The sequence below is a fragment of the Boleophthalmus pectinirostris genome, unplaced genomic scaffold, assembly GCF_026225935.1.
Source record: "Boleophthalmus pectinirostris isolate CB_2022bp ecotype Guang Dong unplaced genomic scaffold, ASM2622593v1 HiC_scaffold_23, whole genome shotgun sequence".
Lineage (NCBI taxonomy): Eukaryota > Metazoa > Chordata > Actinopteri > Gobiiformes > Gobiidae > Boleophthalmus > Boleophthalmus pectinirostris.
This window is the reverse complement of record NW_026571207.1, coordinates 34311310-34329855: the sequence shown is the minus strand read 5'-3', so window position 1 is coordinate 34329855 and position 18546 is coordinate 34311310. Positions and strand designations below refer to the sequence as shown.

The following is an 18546-nucleotide window of genomic DNA, read 5'->3' as shown; positions in this document are numbered from 1 at the left end:
CAGAGGCGGGGGAAACGAGAGAGAGGAGGGAGAGAGAGAAAGAGAGAGGAGAGGGAGAAAGAGGAGTGACAGAGGCGGTGGAGAGAGAGGAGGAGGAAGGAGAGAGAGAGAGAGATATTGAGAGGAAGGAGAGAGAGAAAGAGGGTGAGATTGAAAGGAGGGAGAGAGAGAAAGAGGGGAGAGAAAGAGGGTGAGATTAAGAGGAGGGAGAGAGAGATAGTTAGAGAAAGAGAGAGGGAGAGAGAAAGAGAGGAGGGAGAGAGTGGAGTGACAAAGGCGGTGGAGAGAGAGGAGGGAGAGAGAGAGATGGAAATTGAGAGGAAGGAGACAGAAAAACAGGAGAGAAAGAGAGTGAGATTGAGAGGAGGGCGAGAGAGAAAGAGAGGGGAAGATGGAGAGGAAGGAGAGAGAGTTAGTTAGAGAGAGAGAGGGAGAGAGAGACAGGTCAGCGTTGGAATAAATGGAGAAGTGAAAGTGGAAAAATAGTAGAGAGAGGAGAACTAAAGAGAAGAGAGGGGGAGAAAAGGGAGGGAGAGAAGAGAGAGAGAGAGAGAGAGGGGAGGGGAGTAGAGACTGTCTGTGACCTGTCTGTGAACCCGATCTCCATGAGCCCCCGTGGACCAGAGTGAGTCTCCCATGAGCCCTTGTGCTCTGAGCTTTAAAAATACCACAATTAGTGAAGGAACATATGAATGAAAACACAGGGACTCAGAATAAACCAGGACTAGACCAAGACTAAACCAGGACTAAACCAGGACTAAACCAGGACTAAACCAGGACTGGAGCAGATTGTCTCTAAATGTTTACGGAGGAACTCTTCAATTAAAGTCGACTGGAGAGAAAGTGTCACCAAATGAGAAGAACTAATCCCAAAACTAAACCAGGACTAAAACAGGACTAGACCAGGGCTACAATGGAACTAGACCGGGACTAGAACTGGGCTATATTAGAAATGGAACAGGACTAAACCAGAGCTAGAACAGGACTACCACAGGACTAGACCAGGACTAGACCAGGACAAAACTAAGATAAGACCAGAACTAGACCAGGACTAAACCAAAGCTAGAACAGGTCTAAAACAGGACAAAACTAAGATTAGACCAGGACTAGACCAGACTAGACCACTAACCAGGACTAAACCAGAGCTAGACCAGAACTAGACCAGGACTAAACCAGGACTAGACCAAGACTAAACCAGGACTAAACCAGAGCTAGACCAGAACTAGACCAGGACTAAACCAGGACTAGACCAGGACTAAACCAAAGCTAGATCAGGACAAAACTAAGATTAGACCAGGACTAGACCAAGACTAAACCAAAGCTAGACCAGAACTAGACCAGGACTAAACCAGGACTAGACCAAGGACTAAACCAGGACTAAACCAGAGCTAGACCAGAACTAGACCAGGACTAGAACCAAGACTAGCTAGAACAGGTCTAAAACAGGACAAAACTAAGATTAAACCAGAACTAGACCAGGACTAGACCAAGACTAGACCAGGACTAGAACAGGTCTAAAACAGGACAAACTAAGATTAGACCAGGACTAGACCAGGACTAGACTAGACCAAGACTAAACCAGGACTAAACCAGAGCTAGACCAGAACTAGACCAGGACTAAACCAGGACTAGACCAGGACTAAACCAAAGCTAGATCAGGACAAAACTAAGATTAGACCAGGACTAGACCAAGACTAAACCAAAGCTAGACCAGAACTAGACCAGGACTAAACCAGGACTAGACCAAGACTAAACGAGGACTAAACCAGAGCTAGACCAGAACTAGACCAGGACTAAACCAGGACTAGACCAAGACTAAACCAAAGCTAGAACAGGTCTAAAACAGGACAAAACTAAGATTAAACCAGAACTAGACCAGGACTAAACAGACTAGACAAGACAGGGACTAGACCAGGACTAGACCAGGACTAGACCAAGACTAGACCAGGACTAGAACAGGTCTAAAACAGGACAAACTAAGATTAGACCAGGACTAGATCAAGACTAAACCAGGACTAAACCAGGACTAGACCAGGACTAAACCAGAGCTACAACAGGACTAGACCAGGACTACAACAGGACTACAATCCCTACTTAATCAATCCCCCCCAGTCCACCTCCCATATGAGCAGTATTCTCAACCCTCCCAACATCTCCTCTGCTGCCAGAAACCTCGACTTTCACCTTCACATCAAAAACGTCACACAATCCTGTTTTCTCCACCTCCGCACAATTAGTCAAATCAAACATATCCTCTCCCGCCCTCAACTTCTCCCGTCAAGACGAACGCAACTCCGCTCCTCTTCGGCTTCCACTCCAAATCCATCTCCATACTTTATATTTATTCAGTTTTTCAAGTTTTTGTAGTAAAAACAAACAAATACACCAATACAAAGCTTGGGGCAGTGTTCCAGGGTGGATCAAGTCTCTTTTTGTTCATATTTCAATCATTTTATCCAGCGTTTAATGAAGAAATGTCCTTTGAGTTATAGAACAAAGTCAGTCGTTCCATGGAATATATCTCTTCTATAATGTCGAGCCGCTGATTCACTGAAGGCGGCTCCTTTTAAAGCCAGTTTCTTGTTATTACTTTCTTTTTTTTATGCCAATGTCAGAATCTTCACAAGGTTCTGTCCGCTTTTTCGATCACCTCGCCAGCAGAAGGCCGAACCAAAATATCTTCAGGCCCTGGAGGACGACATAGGTCAAGATCGCATCTGTTTTTCCAAACACATCGTCTCAGAATGATTTTAATTTTGTACATGTCCAAAAAAAACATGAGAGTGATTGGCGTTTGAGCGACCACACAGTCTCCAACAATGACAGTCAAACCCTTGGAGTAATAAAGAATCGTACAAAACACTTCCACCCAAACATGATCTCGGTTTTACTTCACTTCACTGGCTGCCTCTTTGTTTTAGAACTGATTTTACTGATCACTTTTAAAGCTCGTTTAGGTTTTGCACCAAGCAACATTTCAGAACTTTCAGCCTTAGATTCGCCGGCATTTCCCTGTGGCTGTTCCAAAGTCCAGGCTCCGGACGAAGGTGATGGAGCCTTTTCAGTCCGGGCTCATTGACTTTGGACAGACCTGCCTGAGGAGATCAGGCTCGCACCATCAGGATCATCTTTTAAATCACTTCTTCAAACTCATTTTTATATGTCGGCCTTCATTTAAAGGTCCCATCTCATGCAAAATAACTCTTTTCACATTGTATTTTCTGCACATAAACAAGCACAATTTGGGTTTTGGAACATCCATTACACAATAGTTCTGAAATCTTACTGATTTCTAGGAGACAGACACAGACCAGGAACTATGAAAGGCCGACTATTGCTCATCCCCCCGCCCGTCCTGAGAAAGCACAGGCTCCGCCCTCCAAACATGACGTAGGCGACGAGTGAGCCGCCCTTCCTCCGCCATCTCAGGGAGGGAGGGGGAGACAGGCGTGCTCCCTGATAGAGGCAGGAATAAACTTTTATTCATCATGACAATACAGAGCATTCAGCCGCATGTGTTGGACCTGGAATCGGATGAGGACTTTGAGGAGCACGAAGCTCAAGCACCACGTCCACATCAGCTGAACATTACTGATTGGTACAGTATTAATAAACACTAGTAGATAAATGTGCTATTATATTAGTGCTATCAAGCAGAATCGAGTTGTTTTTATCAACCTGCACACGCAATAACAGTTTATGCAAATTAGTCACGCGGTTTTAAGTTTCGTTTCTGTAAAACGTAAACAAATGTGATCAAAGCTGAATTATATTATCACACGTCATAGGTGTAGCTGCCGCGTCATCGTTGTAGCAGTTTTAGTTCGTTGTCACGTGGGAGGGTGGCAGAAATACACTGCAATCTGTTAAAAAAAAAACAAAAAAACGCCAAATCAATCTAAAAACCACTTTGGCGACATATACAAGGCCCACACATCACTCTTAGAAAACTCTGAAAAGTTGATTTTGCATGAGATGGGCCCTTTAACTGGTTTTAGCTTGATTTTATTCCTTATTTCTTTTCATTTATTTATCATAATTAATTGGATAGTTTGCATCATTTCTGTAACCTACTTTTTAAAAGTTATTACGACAGAACCAAACCAGAATCAGACCAAGAATGAACCCAAAATGAAACCAGGAATAGACCAGGAGTGAACCAAAGTCTGCATTAGCACAAAACTCGGATGAAACCAGATCAAAAGTATCTGTAAAGTATCTGAACACCCAAACGATGACACCGTAAAGCTCAACTATTTTCCACCTAAAAATAAAACTGACCTGTGAAAAGTTTGACAAATTACAGACCAGAGTCCCAAGTCTGTCCTGAACAAAACAGAGACAGACGTTTTCATCGATTAGTTTGACCCAAAGTGTTCAGACCATCACTCCTCATCTCTGTTCGAGCTACAGGAGCTTCAGTGTTCACATCTCCAAACTCCAAACTCTTTTTTTTTCTGGCAAATACTTAAAATCTATGATCCAAACACACACATTATTATTTGAAACTTTTTTCATTTCAAAGCAAAATGTTGATCTGAAATGACTTAAAGGTCCTATGTGACACAAAATGGACTCTTGTGAGCTTTAAGTCATGTTATAATGTTGTTACTAGGGATGGGCATTCGATTAAATTTTCTTAATCGAATGAATATTTACTTCATATAGTTTTCTACCATATGGTACAAGATTAGGTAGAAAAACCTCTTACTTTTTGAGTCATGAGATTTTTTATGAAGAAAGGTCATGGTAACGGAGGGAAAAGTAACAGAGGGAAAATTGTTCAAGCAAGTAGAAGGTGCAGGATTTTACATCATTTGTCAACTTTTTTCTTCCGAATACTTTAATATTACTTCAAAATGAAAGGAAACTATTTCTATAAAATATGTCAGTCCTTCCAAGCAAATTTTTATCATTTTAAATACATTAAAAAAAAAAAAAATCCTGTACCTTCATCAACAGTTCAAAGATGGAATAACACAAGATATGATGAAATACATCCATTTATTTACATGATTTGCAGGTCTTTGAAATTTGGGAAATAATTTTTGTTCCATGTTTCATACATGGTCTGTTTAAAACGTATGGAACTTTAGAACCAAAAATGGTCCAGAAAAAAGGTCAACAGTTTCATAAACTAGAGTACATATGTATCTGTTCAATACATTTTTATATCAGATGCATTAACTTGAATTTTTTTAACTTGACTGGGCCCATAAACTAAGAGAATAAAAAAAAAAAAAAAAAAAAAAAACAGCTCTTGTGCACTGATGTGGCACGACTCAGTGGAATACAGGTTAGTGTGACCATATTTGTACATACACTGTACGGGGGGAGGGAGGTCGTCATCGACATTGTGATACTCTCACCTGGCAAAACTTTTTCATGTTTTCTGTGTCCTGGTGAACTTTTTTCCCACTGGACACCGAAACATATGTGCTGCTTTATACACTGTGCACATGGACTCACACTTGTCCCGAACGCAACGGAAAGCATAGAATTTCTTGTACAAATCATCGTTAAATACACATTTGCACTTCGGTACGTTGCAGACTGACCCACTGTTTGTGTCTCGCTCCTTCTGATGCAGAGACACATGTACACACCTGTTTGGTCACACTACACACACCAACCTACATTCAGTTTGTCGATTAAAATGAACGTAATCAATGAAATTCTTAATGATCAATTATCGATTAATCGACTAATCATGCCCATCCCTAGTTGTTACCTCCTCAAAAACAGACGTGGAGTTGTCGGTCTACATCTCAAAATCCTCTGTTCCACCTTGTGATGTCATGAAGTGGTAGTTTTCAAGTGAACAGCTACGTTTTACCTTTAGTTCAGTCGAGATTGACAATTCCACAGCTGAAATTATCCAAATGATTCTAACTAAGATGTATGGAGTTTAAAAGTGCAGTGGAGCACTTCCTGTATTACCACATGACATCACGAGGTGGAACAGAGTGTTTTCTGTTCGAGAGAAGAACTCATTTGCAGGGTTTGTGTGTTAAACATGTGTGAATGAAACAAAACACAACTCCAGGTCTGTTTGTGATGAGGAAACAACATTAGATCTGAAAATAGTGAACCTTTAAAAAAAATAAAAATAATAATAATCTATTAAATTCAAATTAAAAACTGCAGTTCTGATTTCTTTTACAATACATCCCCATGAGCATCATCACAACAAAGCACAACAATGGACAATTTCATTTTGTAACTTTCTCTTTGTTAAATCAATGAATTGAAATAGCTGCAGTTTTGTTTAGTGCTCAAATTAGGTTTCAAATGATGACAAAAAGAGAAGGATACAGAGGAGTGGCTGAATCTGTGTATCATTCATTCATTCGTTTGTCAAAATAAAGCCAAAAATAAGATATTTGTCTCCAAAACCAAAATGAAAAAATGATGATAATGATTTGTTTTTTCAGTTTTCGATTTTGTGTTTAAATGAAGAATGGAAAAAACAGATAACGGCCGTTTTCTGTTTACGTGACTTAAACTGAGATGCTGGAATTTTGCGCCGCATACGGACTGAACCAGGACTGATCCCAGGACTAAAACAGGACAAAACCAGATATAAACGAGGTCTAAGCCAGGACTAAACCAGGACTAAAGGACCAGGACTAAACCAGGACTAAACCAGGACTGAACAGGACTAAAACAGGACAAAACCAGATATAAACGAGGTCTAAGCCAGGACTAAACCAGGACTAAACCAGGACTGAACCAGGACCAGGACCAGGAGTGTCGTGACAAGCCCGGAGTCACGTCCACATAGACTGTCAGGTGATCGGGACTGAGACTGGGACTGAGACCAGGACTAAGACCGGTTTTGTCTTAGTTTAGTCCTGGTTTAGTCCTGGTTTAGACCTGGTTTAGTCCTGGTTTAGACCTGGTTTAGTCCTAGTTTAGTCCTGGTTTAGACCTGGTTTAGTTCTGGTTTAGACCTGGTTTTGTCCTGGTTTAGACCTGGTTTAGTTCTGGTTTAGACCTGGTTTAGTCCTGGTTTAGACCTGGTTTGTTCCTGGTTTAGTCCTGGTTTAGTCCTGGTTTAGACCTGGTTTAGTCCTGGTTTAGACCTGGTTTAGTCCTGGTTTAGACCTGGTTTGTTCCTGGTTTAGTCCTGGTTTAGTCCTGGTTTAGACCTGGTTTAGACCTGGTTTAGGTTTAGTCCTGGTTTAGTCCTGGTTTAGTCCTGGTTTAGTCCTGGTTTAGACCTGGTTTAGACCTGGTTTAGACCTGGTTTAGTCCTGGTTTAGTCCTGGTTTAGTCCTGGTTTAGTCCTGGTTTAGTCCTGGTTTAGACCTGGTTTAGTCCTGGTTTTAGTCCTGGTTTAGTCCTGGTTTAGACCTGGTTTAGTCCTGGTTTAGTCCTGGTTTAGTCCTGGTTTAGACTGGTTTAGTCCTGGTTTAGTCCTGGTTTAGTCCTGGTTTAGACCTGGTTTAGTCCTGGTTTAGTCCTGGTTTAGTCCTGGTTTAGTCCTGGTTTAGACCTGGTTTAGTCCTGGTTTAGACCTGGTTTAGTCCTGGTTTAGACCTGGTTTAGTCCTGCTTCTGTCCTTGGATCAGTCTGTATGTGGTGCAAAAGTCCAGAAACAGGAAACGGTCGTTATCCTTTTTTTTTTTTCTTTTTTCATTTTTCATTTAAACACAAAATCGACAACTTAAAAAACAAATCGTTATCTGCTTTTTCAGTTTGGTTTTGGAGACAAATAATGAAGAAAATTGTCATTTTTTTTCCTTCTCTTATTTTTTGGTTTTATTTTGAAAAACGAATGAACAAATGATGCACAGATTGGCGTGTGTGTTGGACTGCTCAAACATATTTTCAGATCATTGGTACATTAAACACAGAAAACGATCATAAAAACATTCTAATATTCATTCTAAAGTGAATTGTGCGAGTAAGGATAGATAAATCTTAAAGGTGCATTGTGTAACTTTTCTGGCGGAAGATCTGACAAATGCTTTTCTCCTGGTGATGTCATTGCTTTGCTTGGGATGTTCCTCAGTATGGCATTAAACAAATTGAATTTATCTTGTATTTATTCATTTATAAGTGCTTTTTTTTTTTTTTTTTTCTCACTGCTATAACAAACACATGTATTCTTACTGTGAGCGAGTCCACTTCTCCACAGATCTCGCCTGTAATTCGGCCTGGTGATGTGTCTGCTTATCTCCATAGCGATAGATAAATTAAATGCCATACTGTGGAACATTCCAGGAAAGAGCGATGACATCTGTGGAGTGAAGCAGGCGACGGACCCTCTTCCAGAAAAGTTACACAGTGCGTCTTTAATAAGTGTAAACCGCGTAAGTGTAAAGGCAGTCCTGACCTGAGTTGGCGGTCTTTGCACACGGCCACCATGACCAGCAGGTTTCCCAGAATGCTCATGAGCATGACCAGAGACAGGAAGCAGATCAGAGCCAGCCGCTTGGGCATGCTGTCGCTATGGAGACAAGAGGAGACGGTACATTTAGTCACATACATCAGTTATGAGTTTGTACAACAAGTGTAATGGAATACAGATATTACATGATGTATTATTTCTGTTGCGAATGACCTTTAAACCTGCGCTTGAGTACCTTTGCTTTGGCATTTCATAATTTCGAGCTTAAAATAATGCCATGTTAAACAAACAAACAAAAAGAAGCCGTCATCTCACAGCTTCAGTGCGCTCCACATCTGGTGCAGTTTGACATTTTTCACAGTTAAACTAGGAAATGAGGAACATGTTCAGATACGTTGATATAAACATGCAGCAGTAATGAGTGCGTATACATACACATCAGTATCCCGGTTATGATCGGGTTTTTTGAGTATCCCGGTTTCTTCATGGTGCATGTACACGCAGTATCCCGGTTTCAGTATCCCGGTTATGAAAACCCGGGATACTGTAGCTGGTATATTCCGATAGTAACTGGAATACTGTGGCATGTAAACGCAGTATCCCGGTTACTGCAACATAAAGTTGACTGCGCATGCGTCCTAAAGACAAACACTTTACAGTCTTTTCAATGCAACAGTAGTGACATAAATAAAGTGACCAATATAAATAAAGTGACCATCATAAATAAAGTGACCAACATAAATAAAGTGACCAACGTAAATAAAGTGACCGACATAAATAAAGTGACCAACGTAAATAAAGTGACCAACGTAAATAAAGTGACCAACATAAATAAAGTGACCAACATAAATAAAGTGACCAATAAAGTGAAATAAAAAGTGACCAACGTAAATAAAGTGACCAACATAAATAATAAATAAAGTGACCGACATAAATAAAGTGACCAACATAAAGTGACCGACATAAATAAAGTGACCAACGTAAATAAAGTGACCGTGACCGACGACATAAATAAAGTGACCGACAAATAAATAAAGTGACCGACGTAAATAAAGTGACCGACATAAATAAAGTGACCAACATAAATAAAGTGACCAACGTAAATAAGTGACCGACATAAATAAAGTGACCGACATAAATAAAGTGACCAACGTAAATAAAGTGACCGACATAAATAAAGTGACCGACGTAAATAAAGTGACCGACGTAAATAAAGTGACCGAACGTAAATAAAGTGACCGACATAAATAAAGTGACCAACGTAAATAAAGTGACCAACGTAAATAAAGTGACCGACATAAATAAAGTGACCAACATAAATAAAGTGACCGACATAAATAAAGTGACCGACATAAATAAAGTGACCAACATAAATAAAGTGACTGTACATGAATGAAATAAGTGTAAAATAAAGAGCTGCACTAAACCTGCACACGTACAATCTGCGCTCGTACGACCTGCACACGTATGATCGCTGAAACTCTAAAACATGAGCCATCTCCTATTTGATATAAACACAGAACAGACTCACCATCATCAGCACCTCCTCTGTCACAAAAAGAACACACATAATCCACTGAGTCGTGTCTTTTAGTCCGACAGAAGCTGATCACATCAGCGGCACAAGGAGCAGCTGTTTTTTATCACCGCTAACAGTTTATGTAAATGAGCCATGCGGTTTAAAGTTTTGTTTCTGTAAAATGTAAACAAATGTGATCAGAGCTGAATGTTATGATCAAACGGGCTGATGTGGTTATGGTTTAGATGTTGTAAAGTTGAGTTTATTTATGCAGAAGATTTTAATAAAGAATCTGTTGGGTTTGATGTGTGCAGTGGATTGTGGGAGATCTCATAGATCCTCACCGCTGGTTAAACCTCCTGAGCTTCTTATGCTAAAGGAGCTCACGGTTTGTATTTTTCCTGGTTTATTAAATTGATTGAAGTTAAATTCTGCACTTACGCATTTGTAAGATTATGTCAAGAAACCGGGATACAACATTTGATCATGTACACAGGGATATGAGTGTCCCTGTTTCTCAGTGCACATGTAAACGCAGTATCCCAAATACTGACATAATCAGGATACTGATGTGCATGTGTACACACTCAATGATAAACATGATCAAACAGCAAAAATGACTCCTGTGGATTATTGTGTTTGGACATTTAAAATCGGAATATTCTGACGTCGCTTTAAATGTCATGACAACAAAATGCCACATTCTGTCAGCCCCTCCTGTGGATAGCTGCAGATCACACTAACAAGCAGCAGATTTTTTTTTTTTTCCATTTGTACCAAAATGACTATGTGACGCTGCCGAACCCTACACAGATCACTGATTAAGACAATAAAACTGGAGAATGAAATAAGTACAGAGCAGTGGGTGTGTACAGATGGAGGTTAAAATGCAAATGCAAATACAGAAGAATGACATGCATGAATCACTGTGAACTACTAAATCATGATTCAAAGCTCTATCGTGCATAAGAGGTCTGCTTTAAAACAAGTCTGGTAATAGTTTATGGAGGTAAAAACTGCATGGGACTTCTACCTGTGATGTAACAATCATGAGAAACGTCAAAGCACTTGTTTGGTGACTGCTCAGAGGCAGAGTATTAATGAAACCATGTCTCTCTCTTTTTCTTTGTCTCTCTCTGTCTGTCTCTCTGTCGCTCTCCTTCTTTCCTTCTCTCTCTTTCTCTGCCTCTTCCTCTCTCCCTCTCTTTCACCCTCTGTCTCCCTTTTTACTCTTAACCCACTGCACAAAGAAATGTTGAAATGATGTCTTTTTAGGATCATTTTTGTACGTCCAGTCTCGGTCCACTGAAGGTGTAGACTGTGAAGCCAGATGACGTCTTTTTTCCAGCGTTTTCCGGACGTCCAGTATTGACGTTCCAAGGACCCCTGGACGAAGCTAATTCTAGTCCACGTGAGGTCGTTGTTGACGTCTTTTTTACTTAAATAATATAATATAATAAATGAAAGGCATCAGTTTTATACAGCACTTTTCTGGACACTCAGAGACGCTTCACAGAGCACTATTCTAGTGCTGTCAGGCGATTAAAAAAAATTACAGATTAATTAATTATGATCTGTAATTAATGAATCTAATTAATCTCTTTTTAATCTCAACTCTAAATTGCTGAGAAAAGCTTCAACTTGAGGTATTTTCATTTAAATTCATTATTACATTATTGTGGCAGATGAAAAGACTGATATAGAACAAAAAAAGAAACTTTAAAAGTCATTTATTGTTTAACAAACTTTAACAGATGCAGTCACTTACATTCCACAGTATCATCATCATTATTACTGTTACTATTCTGCATAAATAAACTCAACTTTACAACATATAAACCAGAACAACTCTAAAGCCACATCAGCCCATTTGACATTATAATGTGTTTAATGCAGCTTTGTGCAAGTCTCACAGAAACAAAACTTAAAACTGCATGGCTAATTTGCTTAAACTAAGCGAAAAAAAAAACAAAACAAACACTCTTGTGCACTGATGCGGTTCAACTTCTGTGGGACTAAAGGACACGACTCAGTGGAATATATGAGTGTTCTTTCTGTGACAGAGGATGTTGATGGTGAAGGTGAGTCTGTTCTGTGTCTGTGTCATGATGTTTTCAGAGATCAGACATGTGCAGGTTTATCGCAGATGCGGCGAGAACGGGAATGAAAATTACAATTCTTTGCGGGAGCGATGTCTTATTGTCCCAACAACACATAAAAACAGATTTTATAATAAGGCAACTCGCTCACAGAAAGAGTAAAGTTAGAGATTAAAAATAAGATTAACATGATTAAAAAACATAACGCACTAAATATGACTGTAATTAATTAATCGCAATTAACGTGATAATTTGACACCCCTACATTAGTCATTCACTCCACACTCGGTGGTGCTAAGATACTGTTCTCCATCAGCCCTCCGACCACCACCATCACTCACACACACACCACTTTCATACTGGGCAATGTGGTTGAAGTGTCTTGCCTAAGGACACAACAACAGTTTTAGCGACTGGCGCCCCCCTGCGGCACCTGTTTTTCCCCATGTGCCCCATCCAAGTCCTGACCAGACCCAGACCTGCTGAGCTTCTGAGATCTGACGGGATCAGACTTTGACAAACCTACATGGCCATTTTAAATCTAAACTCATTTTAGAGCGTTTTTCTCGGCCTACTTACTGTTCTCCGGCTCTGTGCAGAACTGCGATGCCATTTCAGACAGCATTTCAATCTGCTACAGAGTCACACGACGTTACAGGAAAATGGAGGATACAGTTCACAGGTTCTCCTCCTTCCAACTTCAAACTTAAAATTCACCAACTTTTCCCTGACTAACTCGCAGAATTTCCATGACCTTTAATAACGTCATTTTCCTGAGCCTGTGTTAGACGTTTCCACGATTTCCAAAAAAGTCCCCTAGTCCACGGTTCACAAGTTTAACTGCAGATTGACGTCCAAGTGGAGTCAGAGTTAAACGTCCAACTAATGGGAATAATTTGCACGTCATTTATTAGTCCAGAACTGGTCTTGAGCTGACGGACGCAATATAGGACGTATAAGACATCTAACGTTTAATGGGTATCTTTCCCTCTCTCTTTTTTCCCCTCCCACTACTTCTCTCTTTTTTCTCCCCTTTCTCTGTCTCTTTCTCTCTCAATGTTGTTCTTGTAAAATCAGAATTCTTCCTGCAGAGTATTAACACCATCATGAATGAAGCTTGATGCAACTCCAGGTATTGTAACACCCACACTGAGCGCAGGAGATTACCAATCGAAAAAAAAAAAAATCTAGGCAACTGATTATTCCTTAAAACTATATATAATGGTCTGCTTGTAATGAATAAAATAAAACAAGGGCAAAGGTATGACTGTTTCAAATTGAAATTCTATTAGGCCGCTTATACCCACACTGCCCAATCCAAAGTTCATTCAGCGCACCCGCTTAATAGTTTTAATTGTCCGCGCACACGCCTCAATCAGTCTTTCCTCCGAGGAATTTATTTAATCCAGAGTCACCGAATCCCAGCGCACCAGGTGATCAGTGACCCAACCCACGTTCTTCACAGTCAGTTTGAGTTGATCCCGTCAGGCAGAAGCTATAGGGTCCCAAACTGAACAGATTCAAACATTCCTTTGTGCCACTAGCTGTTAATCTGCTAAACTCAGATAGTGCAGTTGAAAAATAATTATAAAAGGCTGAGGGAATGTGCAATAATTAAAACTGCACATAGGCTCAGGGAATGTGCAATAATTAATAGAATAGAAGAATGCAAAGGTTTGCCTGTTAAGAATAGTTTAAAGGTCCTGTTGGTGCGTCACTCGTGGTCAGACTTGGTCTCATATTTACTTTGTTCTATGGTGTTTGTTTATGTGCTGCTTTGTGTTGTGTTGTCCTGTTTTTTTGATAAAGCATGTTACCCCCTGTCCCAAGACAAATTTCTCCCATGGAAGACAATAAAGACAATAAATAAATAAAAATCTTATCTTTAAAACAGTCTCACAAATCCCAAATCAACGATCTTCAAACAAAATGTATATCCAAAGGGCTGCAGCGGTGGCGCGCGCTCTCGTTTGGCACACCTCGATCAACGCGCTAAGGCAAAGTACATGGAAAGATCTCACCGGGTCGAGCTGGGTCCTGTCGATCTGATCTTTGGCACCGTATACGTGGACCAAACCGGTACAGTCAGTTAACAATCCGTGTTACGTCCTTTTAGATCCCGAACAAGCACTAGCGGCACAGCGGTGAGTTGTCCCTTTATACTATTAGGCGGGCGCGCGTCAGCTGACGGGGTGAACAGCCGATCGCGTAAACAATAACAGAAAAAGAGCGGCCACAATACACTTTATGAACAAAGAAAAATACACTTAACCCTCTTATGTTGCATGGGCTACAGTATGTTTTTAGTGAGGTAACAATATTCTAACATGGTTTAAAGCTTTTGCATGATGTGTGTTCTTTAAGTGTAAGTACATTTCCACACGTTCATCTCCTGTGCTCCCTTCACCTTCACCGTGATAAGCCCCTCTCTGCTCCACTGCTGCTTCCTGTAAGTCAAATGCCAATATCATGTCCCGTTTAAGCTCCTCTGTGTAATCCTATAGAGCAGTAAAACCACACACCCAGAGCTTTTCGAGCTTTTATAATGATTTGGTTTTGGTGGAGAGTTTCTGTGCTTAATATTTATCATAGTTTTACAAGTAGTGGAGTTCTCAAACAGAATAACTCTACCTATGTCACACCAAACTTCATCCAAAATGCAAGAGCAGGACTATGGTTTGACTTTATCTCCTCGCTGCTGCCGTCGAAACCCTGATGATTTTTTTTTTGTTTTTTGTGTAGTCTTATAAAAAGTACTAAATAAGTGCTTCTATCTCTCGCTGACATTGAGATATATTATGGTGAAGTATTACTGGAGTTTTGTGGATGTTTCTTGTTGGAAGTTTTGACAAGAAGAAAAGAGAGGAGGAGGTCGGACGCAAAATGGAGTACTTAAAACCAGTGTGTTTGGTACTGCGTTTCTATAGAGACACCACTAAGGCCCGTGTTCACATAAGCACTTCTAACTATTTCTTCTTAAAGGGACAGTCTGGAATTTTGGACATAGGGCCTCATTTCCTAGTGAGCCAGGGTGTTAGAGACGTGTGGAGACACTTTGTGAAATATTCCATCCAGTCCTTGTATTTGACTGGTGCATGTCAATGGTCATAGTAATCCTGCCGCTAAAAACACTTACCCACTCCACAAAACACCCGAAACAAATGTAATATTACACCAGACTGTCCATGTGAATGTCTGTGTTGGTAGAATCATTTTAGAAAACCAGCCTTGCATTTGAAGGATTTATGTCTGAGCAGCAAGCCAATACACGCGACTTTCGGTCATTGCGCAGTGCATGCTGGGAAGGATATCCCAAAAAAGTGAGCATCAAACCGCCATGTTTGACATAGGACATAGGACACAAGACACATAATATAGGACATAGGACACAGTACACAAGACACAAGACACAGGACATAGGACATAGGATATAGGACACAGGACACAGGACAGAGGGCACAAGATAGAGGGCGCAAGACACAGGATATAGGACAAAGGACACAGGACACAGGACATAGGACACAGGACATAGGGACAGGACACAGACGCAGGACATAGAACATAGGACACAGGACACAGGACACAAGACACAAGACACAAGACACAGGACATAGGACACAAGACACAGGACAAAGGACACAAGACACAAGACACAAGACACAAGACACAGGACACAAGACACAGGACACAGGATATAGGACATAGGACACAGGACATAGGACACAAGACACAATACACATGGACACAAGACACAGGGACAGGACACAGGACACTAGACATAGGGACAGGACACAGTACACATGGACACAAGACACAGGACACAGGGACAGGACACAGGACATAAGACACAAGACACAAGACACAAGACACAAGACACAAGACACAGGACACAGTACACAGGACACAGGACACAGGACATAGGACACAAGACACGGGACACAAGACACAGTACACATGGACACAAGACACAAGACACAAGACATAGGACATAGGACACTAGACATAGGGACAGGACACAATACACAGAGACAGGACACAGTACAAATGGACACAAGACACAAGACACAGGACACAGGACACAGGACACAGGGACAGGACATAGGACACAGGACATAGGACACAGGACATAGGACACAGGACACAGGGACAGGACACAGGACATAGGACACAGGACACAGGACACAAGGACATAAGACACAGGACACAAGACACAAGACACAGGACACAAGACACAGAGACAGGGCCCAAGGACAGGACACAGGACACAGGGACAGGACACAGGACACAGGACATAGGACATAGGACACAGGACACAGGACACAGGACACAGGACACAGGACACAGGACAGGACACAGGACACAGGACACAGGACATAGGACACAGGACACAGGACACAAGACACAGACACAGGACACAAGACACAGAGACAGGACACAGGACACAGGACACAGGACACAGGACACAGGGACAGGACACAGGACATAGGACACAAGACACAAGACACAGGACAAAGGACACAGGACACAGGACACAGGACACCGACACATTTCCATCAGAACACAAGAGGCGTGATGGTAATTGTCAGTGTTCTGCGGGAGAGAGAATAAAAGTTGTTCTGTTTTTCAGATGAGGCTCAAAAGAAGAATATTAACCAGTAATTTGAATGAAAAAGACTGTAATTTAGAAAAATAAACCTTTGTCTCCCTGAAGTCTTAAAAGCTGCTAACACTGTTTTATAGACTTCCACCAACATGTTCTGAAATAAATGAGATTCCTGTGTGCTTTTCGTGACAGTGAATATGACAGAGTACAACACTTTCACCAAAGAGCATTGTTTGAAGAACTGAAACAGAAATAAAAAGGTTTCAAATTGAACTTCCTGGTTGGACATCATGCCGTGCACATGAAACATCTATAAGTGTATAAAATATAAGAGGGACATTTCAGCTTGAAGTTAAAGGTCCAACACGCAAAACAGACTCTTGTGAGCTTTAAACCATCTTATAATGTTGTTTCCTCCTTAAAATCAGACCTGGAGTTGTGTTTTGTTTCATTCACATGTTTGAGTAACTCTTTTTTTATGAGTCTGTCTACATCTCTAAAGCTCAAAATGCTCTGTTCCACCTTATGATGTCATGAAGCTGTAGTTTTTAAGTTAATAGCTCCTTTAACATGAGTTCTGTAGAGATTGACATTTCCAGAGTTAATATTATCCAAATGATTCTAGTGAAGGTGTGTGGAGTTTATCAATCAGTCAAAGTGTATTTGTATAACACTTTTCAGTTGAAATGCAGCACAGCAGAAAAAATGACAATGATTAAAAACAATGCCACGCCCACCTCTTGGATAAGGTCAGTAAGGCTACGTTCAAAAAAATCCAATATTTTTGTGAGGTTGTTCACATTTCCAATTAAATGTGACTTGTCTGTGACTCCAGTGTGAACTTTAAATGGACCGAAAGTGTCCCGCATGTGCACTGGAGACACGACGACGTCAACCGCAGCGAGCGTCTCTGTGTTTACGGAAGTTGTCCAAACATGGACGCAGCATTGAGCACCTGGAGATTTTAAAGTTCCTCTCGTACCGGAGCCAGAACATGAACAACTTACTTGTTTTAAGGAGGAGATTGAGAAGGAGAAGGACGAGGTTTTTGGTCGTGGTGTTTTGTGGGACAGCGGCAGCGACGTCCGTTGAAAGGAACGTGTGGATGTGGAGACGTAGCCAAGAGTGGTGAGTGGTGATGTGCTTCACTTCAGTGACACAGAGTTCATTAACAATTTTCGTATGACAAGAAGAACGTTTGTGTACATTTGTGGCTTGTTGATAACGTGTAGGTGGATGAATGCGCTTTGGCCGTTCAGACTGAAGTCACATGTCAAAAGATCAGATATGTATCGGTTTCAGGAGCACATATCCAAGTGTCCTGGGTCACATTTGAAAAAATCGGATCTGTGTCGTTCAGACTGTCATTAAAAGATCAGATACAGGTCACATAGGGGCCAAAAAAATCAGATTTGGGTCATTTCAGGCTGCAGTCTGAACGCAGCCTTAGACACAAACACAAAACCACAAACACAAAACATAAAGCTATATATAGTAAAAAAAAAATTAAATAATTAAAAGTCATGGTTCATGTTTTGTAGTCCTTGTTTTCACTTATTTTGGTTTATTTTTTCCTGTAGTGCAGTGATTCTTAACCATAAGGCCAGGGCCCATAGTAGGGCCACCTCCTTGGGGGCCCCACAATCAGTCCAATATGATGCATTTAATATGAGATAGGGCCCCATGTTTCTTTGTTTAGAAAGAGACTAAAAAAGGTTAAGAACCCTTGGTGTAGTGTGCCTTTGGTGTTTTATTTTGACATTTGTCCTGTCAGCTTTACAAGACAAAAATACTACTACTACTACTGCTACTACTACTACTACTACTACTACTACTACTACTCATAATAATCATAATCATGTCAAAGTTTCAAATAAAAGCTAAATTAAACTAGAAAAGCAGTCAGAGAGCGCAGACCTCCGCCAAGGACTACCCCCATTTTTTATATAAATTGCGATAAAATCAGTCT

At 40.8% G+C, this 18546-nt stretch overlaps 1 protein-coding gene across 1 annotated transcript in view; it reads right to left on the bottom strand.

Moving 5' to 3' along the window:
- htr4 (5-hydroxytryptamine receptor 4) overlaps positions 1 to 18546 on the bottom strand; it is a 262431-nt gene that overhangs the window by 187802 nt on the left and 56083 nt on the right. Inside the window, exon 2 of the mRNA XM_055158857.1 lies at positions 8342 to 8455. Within this exon, the coding sequence (XP_055014832.1) occupies positions 8342 to 8455 (114 nt within the window). The remainder of the gene's footprint in view (positions 1 to 8341; positions 8456 to 18546) is intronic.